This window comes from Camelus bactrianus, chromosome 27 (assembly GCF_048773025.1).
Source record: "Camelus bactrianus isolate YW-2024 breed Bactrian camel chromosome 27, ASM4877302v1, whole genome shotgun sequence".
Lineage (NCBI taxonomy): Eukaryota > Metazoa > Chordata > Mammalia > Artiodactyla > Camelidae > Camelus > Camelus bactrianus.
Window position 1 is genome coordinate 31,759,224 of NC_133565.1, and position 21,679 is coordinate 31,780,902.

At 39.9% G+C, this 21,679-nt stretch overlaps 1 protein-coding gene across 9 annotated transcripts in view; it reads right to left on the reverse strand.

Annotated features, from left to right (window-relative positions):
* PEAK1 (pseudopodium enriched atypical kinase 1) overlaps positions 1-21,679 on the reverse strand; it is a 204,727-nt gene that overhangs the window by 43,997 nt on the left and 139,051 nt on the right. For all 9 annotated transcript variants that reach the window (XM_074354018.1, XM_074354013.1, XM_074354017.1 and 6 more), the window contains one exon: positions 6,091-9,343. In XM_074354018.1, coding sequence (XP_074210119.1) covers positions 6,091-9,230 — 3,140 coding nt within the window. In that variant the 5' untranslated portion in view covers positions 9,231-9,343. The remainder of the gene's footprint in view (positions 1-6,090; positions 9,344-21,679) is intronic.

The window sequence follows — 21,679 nt, forward strand, 5'->3', positions numbered from 1 at the left end:
TCCAGAAGGGAGGAATGAAATGATGGAATAGTATATATTAAAAAAAGTGATAAATGTGAATAAATCTAAATAAAAAAAAAAAAAGGATGATGTGATGGAGAGTGACTGAGGGTGGGGGGAGTTTCTTAAGATTTGGTGGTCAGCGAAGACTTTTCCAAGGGAGTAACATTTAAGTTGAGAGCTGAATGACAAGGAGCCAGCATGCAAAGATCTGAAGGAAGCAGACCAAACCAAGGGAGTAGCTGGTAAAGAGGGATCACGCTTGGCATGTTTGAAGAACAGAAAGAAACTGTTATGTTATATTATTCTACATTATTTGTAATGTGAGAAATTCATGAGCAAGGGGGTGAGCATGAGACAGGTTAAACAGGCTGCGAGAAGTCATATTCCACATGGATTTTCTTCACCGAGTTGAAACAATGGGATCTGCATTTTAAAAAGAGTACTTGTCTGTTCCAGAGACTCTAGGTTAAAAGGGGCAAGAGATGAGGAAGGGAGATAAATTAGGAAAATACAAGAGGTGAGAGAGGATGGTGGCTTGGACCAGGGTGGTAGAAGCAGAGATGGAGAGAAGTAAATAGATTTGGGATATGCTCAGGAGGTTGAGTCGACAAGACTTGATGGTATTTTGGATGTAGGGAGTGAGGGAAAGAGAAAAACAAAGATGACTCCTAGTTTTCTAGTCTGATCACCAAGATAGATTATTGGACCATTTATCAAGGGAAGACATGGGATGGAACAGATTTGTAGGGAAAAATCAAGAGTTGTGTTTTGGACCTGTTTTACTTGAGATGTCCATTTGACATTTAAAGTGGAGATATCAAGGGGGGCGAGTATAGCTCAGTGGTAGAGCACATGCTTAGCATGCACGAGGTCCTGGGTTCAATCCCCAGCACCTACATTAAAACAAATAAATTAAAAAAAATGTAATTGCATCCCCCACAAAAAGCTTGAAAAAAAAAGAATTAAAAAAAAAGAGAATAACATATAAAAAAATAAAGTGGAGATATCAAGTGTATAGTTGTATGTGAATCATGGAGGGGAGAGGTCAGGAATGGAGACATTTGGGAGTCATCAGAATACATACAGTATTTAATATCTTGATATTGGGTGATGCTTAGCTAGGGGTTAGCCATTCAAGTTTAAAGAGCCCTTTCTGGTATACGGTTATGATGAAAAAATAAAAAAACCTTATCTCTTAGAGATACATACTGAAATATTTACAAATGAAATAATGCCTGGCATTTACTTCAAAATAATGGGGTGCGGGATACAGATTAAACAAGATTGGCCATAAATCGATAATTGTTAAAGTGTGGTTTTGAGGTAAATGGTGGTTCAACTTACGAATCTATCTGCTTTTGTATATATTTAAAATTTTCTATCATAAAAAGTTTAAAATAAAATGCAAATAAATAAAATGACCTATTTTAAGATAGTCTCCATTAAAAGGTGGTCCTGCAGTAACGATTTCATGGTCAACATTATAAACAAGGCACTCGGGAAGAAAGCAAGTCAGAATAACTGGAGTTACATGAGCAAGAGAGTAAGAAAGATTAAACAGGCAGACAGAGGCCATATACACACGTGGGGATGTGACTGGATTTACATTTAAGAAACAGTACTTGGCTGTTCTAAGAACAGAAAGCAGGGGGAAAATATTGAGCAAGGATTAGCTTAAATTCTGATGCCCTAAGCATAATTTGTAAAGAGGTCTGTTCCTATTGCTAGACGCTCTATAAATGTCTGTTTAGTCCTCATAATATCTCTAAATAAGGTAGGTATTACCATCCCTATTGTACAGATCAAGAGACTTCAGCTCAGAGAGGTTAAGCCATGTCACACAACCACCAGCGATACAATTGGAATTCAAATTGTAGTCCATCTGACTCCAGTGCTTGCATTTACCTCACTACACAATATTATTCCCCACGCTCTGGACACCAAAGAGTTGCAGAGATGGTAGGTAAACTAGTCTGATCCAGATACGTAGGTGGGAAAGAGAGCATCAACAGTCTCTTAGACGACCGTGGATATCCTTTTTTGGGACCATACCAGAACTTGGTAAGTGGCAGTTTCTTAAGAGCGACTTGCAGCATGGAATCTGAAACCAAATCAATGAACTTTTTGTACTCAGTTATATTAAAATCCACTGGTCTAACTTGCAGTTTCAATGGATCTTTTACTCATGCATAATTTTGTAACATCCTGCATTGGGTCATTTGGAAGTTACTAGTTCACTGAGTTCACTGAGTTATCTTCTGAATGTTGACACATTTCACTATATAATTTAAAAAAAACTTTCTGCTAATGCCACCACCGATTGCATCAGAAAAAATGTAAGTATTAGGAAGCTGTCAAGGTCATGGTAACAGATACAAGTTTTCAAAAATTCTTATTTTTGCTTGAAAGCTTGAATTTTATCACTGACAACAAATACTGTCAGTTGTCTTCCTTAAAGTAATAGGCTCACTAGGTCCATTCTTGGGAAACTATCTGTCGAACACCCAAGTCTGAGTAACCACGGCTGGTCTGTCACTTGTTCTTTCAAGGTGGTCCATGAAAAAAGGGGTGGTTCAGCTTTGTAATTCAAATTTTGAAACAACTATTTCACGAGTGTTTTTCCCTGAGATGACCATACTTCGGTATGCAGCATAAGAACCCAAGTGTCCTTTTCATTTTATCACACAGAATTTTAAAATAGAAATATACTCAAGGGTTGAGATTTAATAAAATTTACTACTTTATCAAGGGCATTCTTAAGTGAAACAGATGTTCGTTTTTCTAAAACTAGGCATGATTTTGATTTGTGCGAAGGTGTAGTTTTACCCGCTCTTGTTTTCTCATCATCAGTGCAAATGTCAACACAGTGAAAAAAACAAATCATGTCTTAGTGTTATTATGAAAATGGCGCCTTTTGCATGGTTACGACTTGATCTTGTATGGACCAAATTTAAGAACCACTGGTCTAGTCATTACCCTTTTCCAGTCACCTGTCCTGCTTCTGTTTCCATCATCTTCTCTGAGACTCTGCATATGTAGTTCCTACTGCCTACAATGTCCTCCCCAGCCAGCTGGCAAAAATCCTATTTGTCTTTTAAGCTCTGGTTTGTTTTTCATTTCTGAGAAGCTGACTTCATTTCTTTTAAGCTGATTCAATCACCTGCCTTTTTGTGCTTCTATGCTACTCCGAACATACTGTACGTTAGCATTTGTCACACTGAGGGCAGAGGGGCTACCAACATTTTACAGCACCCAACATGTGCCAAGTCTTCCGCATGTTCTCCCATTACATCCTTAGGTCAGCTCTATGTGCTAGGTGTCCCTGGAGCCACTGCACACTGAAGGACCAGAGAGCGAGCTAACGCTGAAGTCAAACCCAAGGCCATTATTTCAGCAGCGTGATCATCCTTCTCCCTTTGTATTCCTGTGGCACATATATGACACAACTCATTCATTCAGTTTATGTCACCTGACGTCAAATAAATGAACTCAGCGACAATCTAATCCCATAATGAAAGGCTCTATACACAGTCCCTCATCTTTCAGAGTCTAGGGTCTGGCCTTCAGCAGAGTAGTTTTCATTCCTCATACACCATTTAGGTTTGGAATCTTCATTTACTTATAGAAAAGCTCATATTTTCATTTCTTCCAGCAATGTGTTTTCCCAGTCGTCAGATGGTAATTTAGTGATTACGCTGCCATCAAGCCGGAAACACAAACCTTGACATTTGACAGTGATGTTTTTCCTCTCAAAGTTGCTTCAAGTAAATACTAATGGTGTAGCCAAGTAAATGAAGTAATTATTGAAAAACCAAATGGTGTATATTTTTCAATATGAGTTTTCACGTTTTAAACTTTCAAAAATTAAAAAAAAACCTAGTTAATACCTCTTTTCCTACTTAGTCTGGAACATTATGAAATTTGAAAATTCCAATGTGTCTCTAAGAGAAGCTTAATACCTCAAAGCTGCTTTGCTTACACTTCAGTATATAGCTTCAGAATGGTGGGAAGAGCAGTGGTTCTCAGACTGTGGCCCCAGACTGGCACCATCATCATCATCACCTGGGAACTTGTCAGAAGGACTCAGCTCAGACCTACGAAGTCAAAGTCTCTGGGAACACAGCCCAGCAATCTGTGTTTTAATAGCTCTCCAGTTTTTGTGAGGCATGGTTATATCCGACAACCAGCAGGGCAAATGTACTGCATTATCTGGATAAATGCATGATACCTACAAAGAACTGATCAATTCTGGAAGATATGACCGGCCCACATACAAATTTTTGAAAATATAAGCTGTATAGTAATGAGTCTGCTGTGCCAAGGGCCCAGGCTACCCTCAAGGCCACGTACAGTGAGTGGCATGTATACAAAGGAGAGAGACTCGTTCCACAGAAGAGAAGCCAAATCATTCTTGACTCTGTTTTCCAGGATGTGGGTAAATACACCACCACCCAACTTAGTGAGGAGCAAAGCCATTCGTTGACCTGCAAGAATTATCTGCCATTAGGTAACTCCAACCACATGCCGTTTAAATTGCATCTTTCCAAAAAAAAAAAAAAAACCCAATAAACTGCAAAGACATATTTTATTACTACTGGAGTGCAATATTCTATCATCCACTTTCAACTACCAATGATAAGACTATTCTTCCCAGGAACATATTACCACTATTCTATCTGCTTTCTTACTACATGGATTTAAGAAAAATAGGAAGTTGCTAGCATTTTGAGAACTATTTGGGGGTATGTAAAAAGTTTATGTTAGTAAAGAATATATATAAAACTTCCCAGCACTTTGCTAGTAAAAGTGAAGGTATTAAGAGTTCATTTTTATTTACATTTCTCTAAAGAAAAGCTGGTGAGAGAATCTATCCTACCATCAGCCTCTGCTGGGAGGAGGCCAGGCCTGGCAGAGAAGGATTACTGTAAAGCAAGAGGGAGGAAGACTCAGAATGAGACGCGTGGAACACTCAGGGCATACCTCTGCTTAAGAATAAAAAGCACAGGGGCTATAAGGAACTCACCCGATTTGTTACAAACTTGGGATTAACAGTGTCTTGCTTGTATTGGCAGTTCATTAATTTTGCTTACAATACAAATGAGAAAGAAAAAAACTTATGCTTCCTAAACATAAACGTTTATGTGAATGATTATAAGTGAAAACAGAAAAATTTTGCTTGATCTTACGTTCATTAAGAATGCAACAGAACAGGAAGAATACAGGTTTTAGAGTGAGACAGGTCAGGGTTTGAATTCTGGCTCTGACAGTTACTAGCTGTATGAATCTGGTCTCCTCTTAACTTCTCTGGTTTTCAGTTTCTTCATCTGAAGAGTATAACCAGATTGGAGGCCTGTTACAAGGATCTGAGATAAATATTTGGGATGTGTCTTATGCAGGGTAGGCAATGAATAAACAGTTATTCAAGTATTAAAGAAAATTACTGCTTAGAGAACTGATGTGGGTATACAATTTGCCTAGTTGGATTAAGTTAATACTACTGGTTCTCAATCTCAGTAATCAACTTCTCTTATTTCACTTACATGTTAAATAACTATAAACTGCTTCCCCCACCCCACCTTTCCACAACATCAAAGGACAGAAAGACACAGCAATAAAAAACCAAATATTCCCTTAAAAAATAATGCATATAGAGATAACACCTCAGTGAAAGCCAAACAGAACTGTTTAAAGAGTTTGATTTCATTTCCAGTGAAGAAAAAACCAGCACCACCATTTATTCATGTGATCCTGTTTCTTCCACCCACTACCGTAGCATTTCAAAGCAACATATTATTTATTGCTCTTAAAGTGTTATGGATTTGCTTTTCTATGTCAGAGCCCTTCCGCATTTACCAGAATGCAGCAGGCTACTGTAGTTAAAGATCCAGGGCCGTAAACCTTGCTCAGTGCAATAAGATCATGTTAATAATATTCTAATCTAGGAATGCAGTTATAAAGATAGATGATAGCTGCTGAGCACTACTTACAAACAAAAATGGCTCTTACACAATCTTAAAGAAGGCAAAAACTTAGCAACTGAAAATGTGTTGGAAAAACTCCCACATTCTGCCAGTCTATTTTACATACCTGAGAATTTTCTTAGGAATCTGTGATGGAGAACAGTGACGACTCTTCTTCTTCTCTGGGTCCTGCAGTGACCCCTCCTCTGTTGCACCCCTCCCTGCAACTGCTGACTGGTCTGCCCTGGCCTTGCCCTGGTCCACACTGGGCGGGCCTTGGGCAGGGTCACACCTATACATGAAGACGATGGCTGGCTTCTCACTGGACTCTCCTTTTGACTCTGTGAACCAGTGATGGCGCTGAACTGGAGGAGGGGGCAGCATGTGGATGACTGTGCCATCCAGGCCCACCAGTTTCCCTTTCTCTCGGTCTTTCTCTTTGTCGTCCTCCTCATCTGTTTTCCGACGGCGGAAGAAACTTTTAAACGATATCCAGCGTTTCGGTTTGGCATCCGCTGCCCGCCTGCTGCCTTCGGAATGCAAAACTGATTCTGCTTCCGTTGACCTGGTAGGGCTGGTGGGCTTGGTCCAGTTGGTGAAATGCCTCTGCAGAAGGTTACTTGCGTGGTAAGGGGAGGAAGTGGAGCGTGGCGGGGGAAAGGGAGGGGGTGGCTCGCTCTGGGGGTTAGTCACCGGTTTGGAGGGAGGCGTGGTGACCGGCTTCGTGAGTGGATCTTTCTGCACTTTGGTGGTAAGACCTTCCGCAGTCTGAGGTGCTTCGGCCTCGCCACTGGGCTGGGACGTAAAGAGAGACTTGGGCCGGACTGGCGTGCTCTTAGGCGTACTCTTGGCAGCACCGGCGTCGGGAGGAACTGCATAAAGCTCTTCCACACTGCACGCTTTAGGACCAGACTGGGGCGTTTCTGGCGGAGACTGCGGGGGCTGGATGGAAGCCACAATCTGCGAAAGCACCGTGCTGGCCTTCTCCCTGGTGCCGCCACCGCCCGCCGGCTCAGACTCAGGAGTGCTTTCTGTTCTAGCCACAGGTTCCTGCGTGGTCCTCTGGAGCTTGGCTGGGGAGCTGCGGCTGGAACTGCAGCTTCTCTGCGGTGAAGGCTGACCTCTGCTCAGGCAGCTGCTAAACTCCTGAACCTTCTGGGCCACCGAGCCCCTTTTACGCTCCGTGCTATTTGAAAACCCTTTAGCTTGGGGACATTCGGTGGGTTTGCTAGTGGTGTTCTCTGACACTTTGCTTTCAGTTTCTATTTCTTCATAAGTATGGCTTATTACACTTGTGGTTTTTTCCTTCACTGAAAGTTCTCCACTTGTTCCGAGAAAACTTTTGTAGATGGCTAGATTGTCATATGCATTTGGATTGATTACAATGGGAACTTTGATAGCATTTTTGGAACTCCGAGCATAAGTTGGTTCATCATGAATGATAATTGGAAAAGGTGGCATACCAGCATTGTTATAACTGTTAAATTTTATTTCCGACAAATTAGGTGACTTAACAGGGATGGTTTTGGAGGAAACGTTTGTGGCTGTGGGTGAAGTAGGTGCTGATTTGTGACAGTTCTTCCTTGGAGGGACATTTGGTCCAGTTCCACCACTGATCAGTTCCACCTTGGGCATCTTTTGTCGTGGACTGGTACTGGAAGTCCATACTTCCTGGTATCGGATTGCACTGGATTTTTGGAAATGGGCACTTATTTGTCCTGATGTCAGTGCGGGGGATGTCACCGGAGAGTTCGGAGTAGATGAGCTTTTCGTCTCGGGACTGTTACCAGGGCCCTCGAGGCGCTCACTGGCCATGGCTGCCGACACATCCACGACAGTGTACGGCTTGCACAAGGGCTGCTCCAGGTTCACGACGCGGTAGGGCTTTGCTTGCTCTTCTACAGGAACGAGGTTTATGGTTACTGCTTGCCCGGCAATATCCGTAGAGGCTTTACTTTCTTGCTTCTCAGTCTGTACGGCAATCTTGCCATCCTTCTCTTCTAATCGGAGAGCAAGGACTGCTTTGTGTGTCTCTGGAACTTTTATTAAGCTTTTGGATGCTTGTGATGAGTCCTTCTCCTGATTATTACCAGAAAGGCTCTCATGATTGGGCTCATTCTCCTTCACGTCCTTAGACTCTCCTGGGTTATCAGGAGACACTCCCCCATTACAAATCTTCTGGGATAAACTGCTGGCTGTCTCAGAACGTGATTCTTCTGTTAAAGAAGAATCCGGTGATGTGCAGTCAGATGACACCATGCTCTGAACGCTTCCTGGTCCGTAGGAGACCACGGAATTCTCCTCATAACCATTCAGGATTTCATCATAACTGTCATCATAGTCTACAGCACAGATTCTCTGCAGAGATTTATTTCGCAGCGGGACAGTATTCCATTTTTTGTCCACAAAGAATCGGACAGGAGACAAAGTGTTCGCCCTAAAGTTGGCAAAGCGAGGTTGCCCTCTCATGCGAATCTCCATGGCCAGCAGTTCCTCGTCACTCTCATCCCAGCTCTCGTGCTCCGCCTCCATGTTACTGAAAAGCACATCTTCCTCACTCTCTTCACCACTAGAAAACTCTGGGTAACAGAATCGGCCCCCTTCATTACTGATCACCTCTGTGCTCCCGCTCAGAATAACGTGCTTGCCCTGAGTATCCTTCATCCCGCCCATCATGCAACTTGGTGGAAGCTTTCTTTCCAGTGATCGTTTGTAGCAATCATTTATTCTTCCTAAGAAGGTTTCTCTGGAGTTTGCTTCGTTTCCTTTCACCTGAGGGCTGGTATCCAAGCCTGCAATCTCCTTCAACACTTCAGTTAGTCCGTTATTGTTATTTGATACCTTCTTTGCACTATCGTTATTCCCATAAGGCTTAGGAATGGGGCTAAATCCTTCAATATCACCTTCATTATTATTATTATTAAGTGGTTTCTGATTCAAGGCTGTCCGGTTTCGATTCCATCCTACGATGACAGGTTTGTTCTCACAGTGTTCTTGGATACTAAGCTCACCACACACACTCTGCCCATCTGCCACCATCATAGTGGGCTTCACAGCTATAGTGGGTTTTTTAGCCACAGGTGGCCGGAAATTTCCGGTGTTCCTGATGCGGTGGTTGTTACTGTGATTGGCATTAGTTTTATTGCCATGGGTGATGGGTGTCTTCTCAGGGTCTGGGGGGAGTTGGTGTAAGCTTTTAGGTTTAAAGCAGTTCTTGCATTCACCAGGTTTCCACACGTGTTCAGTAAAGGTGTTACAAGCAGACATTTTTAAAAATAGAACTTCACAGACAATGCTTTCCTTTCAGTGCATGGCAAAACTGCCATCTGTTAGTTTTCACCTCCCCTGTGTTTCATAGCAGCTCTTTAAGTGTGATCAATCTGTTGGGGGGAGGGAGAGGAGAGAAGAAGAAAATATGAATAGAAAAGACACAATGAGGTTTATCATGATGAACGATTTGAAAAAATTGGCTCCATTCCCAAACTTTTCATTAGATTAACAGATTGAGAGATAAACTAATTTGAGCAATTTATGACCTCTCTTTGGCCAATCAGCAATTTGAAATGTTAGTTTTTAACCATAATTTTATGCAGTCTCATTGAACCATGTACAACACTTCACTTGATTTCTCTGTGACAATGATATTGTGAGCGTCCCCTCCTGAAAATGTCTTTGAAACCACTCCTTCATTATCCTCCAACCTGTCTGACACTTCCTACTCCACTGTGGGTTCCTCTGCTTCTACTCACCCATTAATTCTGGGTATCTAACAGACTCCTCAAACACAGTGCATGCAGGATGAATCCTCTAGCTACCCCTTTTCCCAACTCTAAGGAAATTTTCTACCCTAATCAGCCCTCCTCCCCGCTCCAGGCCACCTTTTCCCTCTGTCTTTATACTGTTCAGTTACTGCCACTATCATCCACCCAGACAGCTAAGCTCCAACCTTCAGACCACTCTTGACACTCTTCCCCTCACTTCCAACTCCACATCTTAACTCCCTTCCTAAATGAGTCTTGCCGATTTTATCTATTACATGCCACTGGAACTCTTTCTTGCCATCACCAGACACTGCTAGCAGTTCAGATACTCACCCTCTTTTGCCCAGATTCCTACAATAGGCTGTTAACTGAACTCCATACCTATGGTCTCACCCTATTCCAACCTAACCGCTCCACCCTTGTTCCTCCAGGTGCAGTCCTCAGACAAGCAGCATCAGCCTCATCTGGAAGTTTGTTTAAAATGCAGTATCTTAGGTCCAATCCCAGACCTCCTGGATCAGAATTTGCATTTTAATGAATTCTCAGGTGATTCCACTGTTCTCCACGACTATCAGATTTAGCTTTCTAAAATGCTAAAATCATCATCTTACTACCTAGTTTTACTATTCTGTGGTTCAATCTTTTCTAATGCATTGGCTGACAAATGTCAGTGTGCAGACAGGGGCTGCTAGCTAAATAAGAATGGCCTGGGGACCCACCCTGGCCCTGCCAAGTCAGTGTCTGAGGGACGAGTCCAGGAACCTGATTCTTACTTAACAAGTTCCCAGCTCATTCTATGCACATTGAGGTCCTGGAACCCCTGAGTTGAGGATGTAATAAAAGCTCCTTAGGTTTTCAACATATAGTCTTTGCCTCCCTTTTAGCCTTGTGTCTTGAAAATCAACTAGCCTTCATACTCTAAATCTCACTGGGCTGCTCATTTCTCCTTGGTTCTATCAAAGCCACTTAGACATACCTCTATGAACAAGCACTTTCATTTTTACTTGTCTGTTTTCTCACTAGATTTTGAGCTTCTTTAAGCCTGGCCTATATCTTATTCATCGCTGTATGTCTGGCAGCTGAATAAACACTGGTTGATGAAATGTGCTGGTTGTAAGGCTTATCTTTAAAAAATGAATCCGTGGCTCTCTCTCTCTCGTCTTAGTCACACAGCTGCAGACCTTCCCAAACAACACCACTACAGCCCTACAGTTCTACTCTGGATATTGCAATAAAGCTGGCAGAAGCCATGTACATGTAAGAACTATTTTAATAGCTGGAAAGTTTAACTTCATTCTTGTACAATGACGGTGACAGGATCCTTAGTTTTGTCAGAAACCCAGTCTTTTTGCCAAGTTTCAGCATGTTTATAAGGAAGGGAAGAATATCTTCTTTAGCTAATACGTGTAAAGCTAGGTCCCTTGTAAACAACACGTATAAAGAAAGCACTTGGCCTCAGTGGAAGAAGTACAGACTTAAAGATCAAAGAATTCCACACAGAAAGCCCACGGACATGGCCAAAATCTAAGTTCATTCTTTGCTGGAGATCATTGAATGGCTTTTTTCAATAAAGTTAAAATTTACTTTTCAAGTGTTTGTTTGAAAACATTTATTTATTCTTTCAGATACTCTAAAAGCTATATCACTTAGCTGATAAAACCATTTCCTGCTAGTCTGAGACTGAAACATTTTAAGCAAAAGGAAGAATGGCAAAAAATGAGGCTGCAAAGGAGAGCAGGGGCCAGATCTCATAGGGCCTTTTATAGGCTTTTAAAGATTGTAGAGTTTATCCAAAGAGCACTGGGAACTCACCAAAGGGTTTTAAACAGGGAAAACAACATGATCCAATCTGCATTCAAAAGAGACGGCTCTGACCAAAAATCATAAAACAGTGATAAATAAGTCTAATGAAATATGTGCAAAATCTAGAATCTATATGCAGAAAACTATAAAATACTGATTAAAGATATCAAAGACGTAAACAAATAGAGAAATACATTATAACATGTCAATTTCCCCCACATTGCTCTGTAGATTCAACGTAATTCCAACCAAAATCCACCAGCACTTTTTGTAGAAATCAGAAACTGATTCTAAAATGTACATGGAACAGAAAAGGAACTAAAATAGCCAGAAGCAATTCTGAAAAAGGACAAAGTTGGAGGACTCATCTCACCTGATTTTAAGACTCAATAAAAAGCTACAGTAACCTGACAAAGTGGTATTGGCAAAAGGATGGAAACACAGGTGGGGGAAATGGGGTAAGCAAATCACAACCCATGGTCAAATGGAGCCTGTTGCCTGTTTTCATATGTCCCTAAAGCTACAGATGCTTCTTAAATTTTTAAATGGTTGAAAAAAATTTGTAAATGGTTGAAAAAGAGTATTTTGTGACAAGTGAAAATTATATGAAATTCAAATTTCAGCACCCATAAATAAAGCTCTGTTGGAACCTAGCCAGGCTCACTTGTTTGCACATTGTCTGTGGTGGCTTTTGCGCTACAGTGGACAGCTGAGCAGTTAGGACAGACTGTGTGGCACTCCATCACCATGGGTGCTCTCCAGCACTCCACACATTGCAGTGCTTCCACTGCTACCTGAATAATTGTTGTGAAAAGACATTTTCAAAGATAAAAATAAGTGAAATTTCATTACAGATATGCATTAATAATAAACATTTGTAATCAATTTTGATGAGAGGAAACACTAACTTTGAATCCTAAACTAAGCAAAATTAATGAAATCATTGGTGATCTTAGCACAAACTGTTTCTCCCTCTCCCCAAAAATAATTCCATTCTTATTAGTAGAGCTGTGTTATAAAAAATTTTACTCAATTTTTACATTTTGAATTCTGTCAAAAAATTCATGGACATTTGTTTTCTTTCTTGTTACACAAGTACTTACATAATATCTTGGTTTTGCCACTTTGCCTAAAATATTTATTATTTGCTTCTTTATAGAAAAAGGTCACAGACCCTGATATAGATCAGAATAGACACAGAACAGCACAGAGACCGGAAATAGGCCCACACAAATATAGTCAACTGATTTTTGACAAAGATGAAAAGGAGATCCCTTTCAACAAATGTGCTAGAAAAACTGGATACCCACAGGCAAAAAAAGATGAAGCTCAATCTATACATTACACTCCATACACAAAATTAACTCAAAATGAATCACAGATATAAGTATAAAATGTAAAAGCTATAAAACTTTTGGAAGAAAACATCAGAGAAAAGCTTTGCAAACTTGGGTTAGGGAGAACTCTTAGATACAACACCAAAAGTATGACCCATAAAAGAAAAAACAGATAATTTGGACTTCATCAAAATTAAAAACCTTTGTTCTGACAAAGATAATGATAAGTGAATGAAAAAGGGAAGCCAGAAATGAGAAGTTTCTTTCAATGTACTTATCTGACAAAGGACTTCGTATCAGAATATATAAAGAACTTTCAAAATTCAACAAAAAGAAAACAAATCTGATTTAAAAAGAAAAACATAGGCAAAAGATTTGAGCACTCTACCAAAGGTACATGGACTGCATACAAACATGTGAAAGATGCCAAGTATCATTAGACATATGGAAATACAAATTAAAACTACAATGAGTACCACCATACAGCTATTAGAATGGTTGCGATAAATGAAAACAAAACCAAAAACTGGTGCTAAGGAGGACAAGGAGCAACTGAGTCTCTCACAGCGCTGGTGGGAATGCTAATGGCTCAGCCCCTTCAGAAAACAGTTGGGCAGTTTCTTATAAAGTTAAACATAAATTTTATATAGAAGCCAGCAATCCCACTCCTAGGCATGAAATGTTATATTTACAAAGACTGTATGCAAAGGTGATAGGCAAAAGCTGGAAACAATCCAGATGTTGTGTGGTGGTGGTTATATGCCTGCATGCTTTTGTCAAAATTCATAGAATTGTATGCTAAAAAAAGGTGTTTTACTGGGTATAAATCAAACCTCAATAAATCTGACTTAAAAAAAAAAAAAAAAAGACAGTCTGGCTGATGGGGAAAAACAGCACAGGAGGCCAGGGCTATTTGCAGGGTGGCTGTGGGCAAAATGAGGTATGACAAGGCTCCAGGTTAGGACCTGGCATCAGGGAGGGCAGATGAAGGTATATGTATGAATGACGGACTAGATTTTGGATGTTGAGGTTTTGAGTTTATGTATTAAAATGATTTGTGGGGCCATTTATGGAGACAATGTCGGAGGAGGTACAACTTAAGTGGGGGAAGATTTTGAGTCCATATTTTGTTAGCTTGCACACAACAGAGCAAGCAACTGAATTTAGAAGTCTGGACACAGAAAGGAATTCTGCTGTTCTTTTCTGTTTTGGAATTACTAGCACAGGAAAAGCTAGGCCAAAAAGAAAATAAGAGAGTAACCCAGGGAGGTGGTCTTGGTGGGTGAACCAGGGACAAGAGGGGAAAAAAAATTATAGCCCTAAGTGTGATGATATAGAAGCCAGGTGAGATTTCATTAGTCGGAAAGAAGACAACTATTTCAAGTGCTGCTGAGAAGTGACAGAGAATGGGGACTTAAATGTGCCCACAGGACTTGGCAACTTAGCATCGTGAGCTCAGTGGTAATCTTGGCACGTATTTTGGTGCAGTGGTGGGGATGGAAAGCAGACTGCGGTGAGTTGAAGAGTGAAGAGATTGAGCAATTTTAGTAACTTTTTGGAAAAGTTTAGGTGGGAGGTGGACGAAAGAAAGAGCTGGGAGTATGGGGGAGAGGGTCCAGAAAGGATTTCCTTATTTTAAGATGGCAGAAACTGGGTTACATTGACTACATATTGGAAAAAGATAGAGGGAAGTGGGAGAGGCTGAAAGAACAGGAAAAAAGAGGTAGATAACCACAAACCTTAGATTGTTAACAGTGAGCAGGTGGCTAGTTTAATTCTTTTTTTATGGACAAGGGAAACTGAAGCCCAGAGAGGCCACATAAATGAATGAGAAAGACTCAAGAATAGCAACTCTAGGCTACATCTACCTACAATATGCTTTGTTTTAAGATAATTTTTTCTTTTGTTATATAAGATATTTCACCTTCTGTTAAACACACTCACTGTGAAAAATCAGAAAAGTACAAAGAAAATGAAATCATGCCTAATCCTATTTAGAAGTAACATCTATGAACAGTTTGGGGCATTTCCTGTCAGTCATCAAGAATCTTTTTTAAAAAATTCCCTGTCTCCTTAGCCTTTGTGGCACTAAAGACAAGAGAATAAGGCATCCTGACCTCACCTCTTGTTCACCATGTTAAACTCACCAATGATAAGAGAGGATTAAATTTTCTCTTTGTAAGAGGTACAGTGTATTTTCTTTTTCCAAGACTGGTAGATAAATAGTAAAAATAATTCCCTACTTTGAGAGCAAGTAAATTAATTCAGTCAAGAGAGGCTGTTGAGTTGATTAGCAGCTATCACATTATCAATAAGACAGACGAATGAGATTCACCAGGAACACAATTAGCTTATGGCAGAGCTGTGTGCAGTAGAAACCCATCAATAAAACTGAGACCTTGGATTTGACATTCTTTCACAAGTTCTGTGTACATCTGTATCCATATTGTTATAAAACCAAGAGATGAACCAAGCCAACACCTTTAGCAAGCACCAGATGGAGCTGCTGTCCAAGCTACAGAGCCTTATAACCAGGAGGGCTTCCTTTTTCAACACTAATTATGTTTGGAGACAGAGATGTGCACTTAAAGACATTGTCAAAACTATTTTATAACAGGCTCTTAGAAAGAGAAGCTGTACAGTTGTAGCTCTGTCCAAAGAGCAATCCTTGGGCTTTACTGCCTTTGTGAAATGGCGATCGATAACCAGGAGTTCTGTCTGCTCCACACGGACATCTCCAAGATGGGAAACTCTAGTCACCCACCAGTTATGCTTCAGAAAAAAAAAAAAAAAATGTGTCTCCTAAGGCACTTAAACAAGGATGTATGACAGCCTAGCCTGGTGTCTTCTATTTAGGTGCCAAAACAGGTCTGCTATGGAGCACCAAAATGGAACGTTTTTTAAGAAAAACTCATTTGCCTCCATATTCCTTATAATCTCAAAGTGAAATCTTACAGATGAAATGGTCAATGGGAGAGCTGAGTGGCTGAAGCTGCCCCTAGGAGCTAGCCAGCATTCCATGATCTAAAATCATATTCTGTATTTGACAGTTTTCAAGGCCAAAGCCCTTTGGGCTACAGAGGAAGCTGTTCACAAGGAGCCTAGTTCACTTCAAGTCATGACAGCTTTTTAAGAATCTACGACTTTTTGCTCTCTCTCCTGCTGTATAGACCATGACAACAATTAGTTTGCTGCTAGTCCTATAGTTTCAGGCAGATTTAATACAGAACAACCAAATCCACACAGGGTTTCAGCTCTGGGGTAAACAGACCCACAGACAGAGCCAGAGCTCCTTGAGCTCGATGCGGTTTCCAAGTCTGTGAAGAAGGTGAGAGTGGGTAAGTGGTGTGTTAACAGTGCATACGGCGCATTCCCGAAAGGTGCCCAGGGCGGACCTGCTAACAGAAGGATGGGGAATGAACTGCTAAGCCTCTTCCCCAATCCCGTGACTCCCAGAGGCTCTTCATAATATGTGTCGCCACAGAGGCAGAATCAAGACGCCTCACTGCTGTATGTGGGCTTCTAAGGACACTATCACCTATATGCCACCTCCAGGCCGCGGAAGTAAAATTTACACGCTGAGGCTCTCCTTAGGCTTTTGTAATGGAACATGTAGGTCATTTAAATAAAAAAGGAAAGGAAAATGTGACAAGTACCCTCACGTCACTGTTCCCAACCTTTCCTTCTTCCATAGTGAAAAATGCTGACCCGATACCTCAACCAGCTGCCAAGCCCTTCAGTAGATGACTAAAAGGGCAGGGAGAGGAAGTGAGAGCAGAGCTGCAGGAAAAGGTTTTGTAGGAGATAAAACTCAGCTTTAATCTGGTACACAAATGGAAATTTCATGAGTAAGAGGAACCTTCTTAATTTGAGATCTGACCAAAAAAAAAAAAACCAAAAACAAAAAACCCCCACAGTTCTTTGCTATGGCAAGAACAGGCAACTTCAGAAATAAGGTTCTTCCATCTAAAGAAGAGACCAAGGTCAAATCTGCTTAATTTTGAAAACTCAACTACAGGTCTGTTGAAAGAAGGAAGCCCATCCACTCCCACTTGTTGTAACCACAAGTTTTTTCCTAACGATTTACTGCTCTGTCACATGGCAGTCCTCGTCACACGGCGGAATTGTGCAACAGCAGATACACCACTGCAAAGAGGCACTGCTTAGGTCCCAGCGCATTTTTTTTTAAGTTTAAACTCTTTGATGAACCAGTTAAATAATAATAATTATTATTAATATCATAAACCTGGTAATAACTATTTATATGATTGTAAGTTCCAAAATGTTCACTGAACCCATCTCAGACCACTCCTCAACAAGGTATGTATCAGAGAAGAGGTTAAAATGTCATCGAATAACAGCCAAGGACTCCAAAGTCTTTTACAGTTTTATTCTATTCATAAACTATTCCCTCTGCTTGGAATGTATTTTCTCTAAAGCTGTTCTACTTGGAAAAACTCTGTTTATTCTTCGAGACCCAGTTCAAATTCTACCTGTGATGGAGCTTTACCTAACTCCCCAAATACCTTTATTATAAAACCACGTTGTATTGTAATTGTTTGAGTCCTAGGATGCAGGGCTGTATCTTTTTCATCTCTGTATCTCTTGGATTGCTAAGAATATACCAGATACCAAATAACTGCTTCCTGAATAATAATAATTTTAGCCAGCATTTTCTACTAAATGCCAGGCACCATTTAAAGCTCTTTGCCCATGAAAACTTGTAATTCTCACAGAACTCTATGATGTACATACTATTATAAGCCCCACTTTACTGATGAAGAAACCGAGACTTGTCACAGGTCAGAGCTAGCACGTGGGAGAGCCAGGGTGGATGAATGTATGCATGAATCAGTGATAGAGCTCGGCTCTCCATGGCGTCTGGAGGCTGCTTTAGACATAAGCATGGTGGTACCTGAAAAGCAGGCAGGCCATTCAGCAGCAGCAGCACTGCCTACCACAGCGGAATTCCATCTTGAACAAAGAAGTGTTAGAAGTAGGCACACCCACACTTCCCAGCTCACCTCTGAGGGGGAAGGGTCCTGTGCTTACTGCAGAGCAAGTAGGAGGGAACTAACAGGCATACAATTAAGCTGGCTGGGCTGCCCCAGAGCTGTGGTTTTTGCGCTGCAGAGTTGAAGCAATGAATATTCCGAGGCAAATTAGGTACGATCTTTCATCCAGCCCAGCGTGAGTCGGGAGCCCCCCTTACTTGGAGGGTGTGTAAGTGGCTGGTTGACAGTGGATGGTGAGATGCTGCTAGAGGCTGCCTGCTGTGTGTTCTTCCCCACTGCCCTCAACTGTCAAGTGAAGAAAACCTGACTGTAGGCTACCTGAGACGGGAAAAGACGGATGACCTCTGGTTTGAAAGAAGGGAATAAGGAAGAATGGAAAAAAGAAGTTGGGAAGGAAAAAGAAGTCAGAAACAGATGATTATTCCCAAAGAAAGCCCACTTGAATGTTTACAGCAACAAAATCAGAGGAAGCAATAAGGTCCTCGGTTATCAGTCTTCACCATTCTAGGAGGCTTTATTGTCTTGCATGACTTGCACATTTGGTAGGAGGCATTATTTTTCCATTCAAACTAAAATCTACCTTCCCCAGCTACAGAAAAGAGTGAACAATACATTCTGTAAGACATTTATAACTTAGACTTTTAAAAGGAAGAAATACTTCCAAATTAATGAAAGTCTGAATTACATAAGACTTTAAAATATAGATTTACTGCTTTCAAAGAGATACCATAATAAATTAGCATAACTGTCTTTCCTGGTAGAGGTATTTGGAGGACGGTTCAAATAAATAAATAAATAAGAATTATTTTCATAATGGTTGTAAATAAATAATGGCCTAAAAATACATTAAAAGAATATCTTTCAATCTGGGATCCAGGATGTATTTTCAAGGATCTATGAGTTCTCCAAAACAGCTCTCCTACTGAACTGAAAGCAAGGTTTACAATCCAAAATAAATTAATACAAACATATGCAGAGCAAAGCAATTGTAAGGAACCAGAAAAGGAGGCTCACTTAATATGTGAATGATACAGTCCCACCAAGTAGAGGCCAAAGCACATCATGGTGCAGTGACTGTACATTGTACCAGTCATGGATGTTCAACATCATGGAAAGAAATAGGTCAGAAGAAAAGCGCCAATGGTAATGAAAGCTGCCAAGAAACCTGTGGGGTTGCAGGCAGCTCCATATTCATACTCTGAGCAGCAAGTCAGTCTCAGCAAAACACCAGCTATTGTACAAAAATAACGTTAATTTGCATTTCATTAATTTTATGGGCTTTTTTTTGTACTTAACTTTTAAATTTGTTTCAGTTAATAGCTAAATGAGAAATACGAACATAAAGAATTTATATCTAATTTTATGTTTATTTATATTTAAGCAAAATTATAATAATTATGTATGTCAATATTGAAAGACTGCAATTTTAAAGTCAATTAAAAGGAGTCTATAAATTACTAAGGTTTAAAAAGCAGTGTATAAAAACAATACTCTCTTATGTCAGGTGAGCATTCCTCTCGTAATCCTATTTACATTACTAATTTGCTAAGCACCTGTTAAAGGGGCAGAGCAATCTATCCCACACAGCCACTGTTAAAATGAATTAAGATAAAATATACAGGGATTGTATTGAATCTATAGATGGCTTTGGGTAGTACGGACATTTTAACAATATTAATTTTTCTAATCCATGAAGGCAGGGTATCTTCCCACTTGTGTCTGCTTCAATTTCTTTCATAAAAATCTTGCTTCCCTTGTAAAGATCTTTCATTTCCTTGGTTAAATTTATTCCTAAGTATTTTATTGTCTTTGTAAATGGGATTGTTTTATTTCTTTTTCAGGTATTTTATTGTTAGTGTATAGAAACACAATTGATTCCTATATATTGATTTTGTATCCTGCAACTTTACTGAATTCATTGATCAGTTTCAAGTTGTTTTGCTTGTGTCTTTAGGATTTTCTTTTTTGGAGGTGGGTAGGGAGGTCATTAGGTTGGTTTGTTGATTTATTTATAGAGGACGTACTGGGGACTGAACCCAGGACCTTGTGCATGCTCAGTGTGTGCTCTACCACTTGAGCTATACCCTCCCCTCCAGGATTTTCTATATATAAGATTGTATTATTTGCAAATAACAACAGAACAATTTTAGCTCTTCCTTTCAGAGTCAATGTAATCCCTATTAAAATTCCAATGGCATTCTTCACAGAAAGAGAAAAAAAAATCCTAATATTTGTATGGAACCACAAAAGACCCTGAATAGCCAAAGCAATCCTGGGAAAGAAAAAGGAGGTGGCATCACACTTTCTGATCTCAAATTACACTACAAAGTTATAGTAATTAAAACAGTATGGTACTGGCATAAAAATTGACATTCAGACCAATGGAATAGAATACAGAGACCAGAAATAAACCCATGCATATATGGCCAATTAGTTTCTGGCAAAGGAGCCAAGAATAATAAAATGGAGAAAGAACAGTCTCTCAAAAATGGTGTTGGGAAAACTGGAGAGCTACGTGCAAAAGAATGAAACTGCATTCCTATCTTAGACCATACACAAAAATCAATTCAAAATGAATTGAAGATTTAAACATAAGCCCTGAAACTGTTAAACCCCTAGAAGAAAACACAGGGAAAAAGCTCCTTGATATTGGTCTTGGCAAACAATTTTTTTTTGGATATGACACCAAAAGACAAGCAACAAAAGCAAAAATGGACACGTGGAACTAATTTAAAAAGCTTCTGCACAGCAAAAGAAACAATCAACAAAATGAAAAAGGAACCTATGGAATGGGAGAAAATATCTGCAAACCATATACTGGATAAGGGGTTAATATCCACAGTATATAAAGAACTCATATAATTCAACAGAAAAAATCTGATTTAAAAATGGGCTGAAGAAATGAATAGAGATTTTCCAAAAGAAGACATTCAAATGGTACATGAAAAGATGCTCAACATCACTAGGCATCAGGAAATGCAAATCAAAACCAATGCGGTATCACCTCACACTTGTGAGGATGGCTATCAACAAGATAAGGTAACAAGTATTGGTGAGGATGTGGAGAAAAGGGAATCCTTGTGCACTGTTGGTGGGAGTGTAAACTGGGTAGGCCACTATGGAAAACAGTATGGAGGTTCCTCAAAAAATTAAAAATAGAACTATCATATGATCCAGCAATCCACTTCTGGATATATATTCAACAGAAATGAAAATAGGTTATCAAAAAGATATCTGCACCTTCACATTTACTGCAGCATTATTTACAGAAGCCAAGAAATGGAAACAACTTAAGTGTACATCAGTGGAGGAATGGATAAAGAAGATGTGGGATATATATATATATACATACACAATGGAGTATTATTCAGTCATGAGAAGGAAGGAATCCTGACATTTGTGACAATATGGATGGACCTTGAGGGTATTATACTAAGTGAGATAAGTCAGAGAAAGACAAATACTATATATATATCACTTATATGTAGACTCTTAAAAAAAAAAAAAAGCCAATCTCATTGAAACAGGGAGTAGAATGGTGGTTACCAGCAACTGAGAAGTGGGAGAATTAGGGAGATTTGGTCAAAGGATACAAACTTGCAGTTAGAAGGTGAGCAAGTTTTGGGATCTAACGCAAGCATGGTGATTACAGTCAACAATACTGTATTACATTCTCCAAGGTTGCTAAGAGACTAAACCTTAAATGTTCTATCACAAAATAGAAATGATAATTATATGATGTGATAGAGGTATTAGCTAATGCTATGGTAGTAATATTGCAATATATAAATGTATCAAAT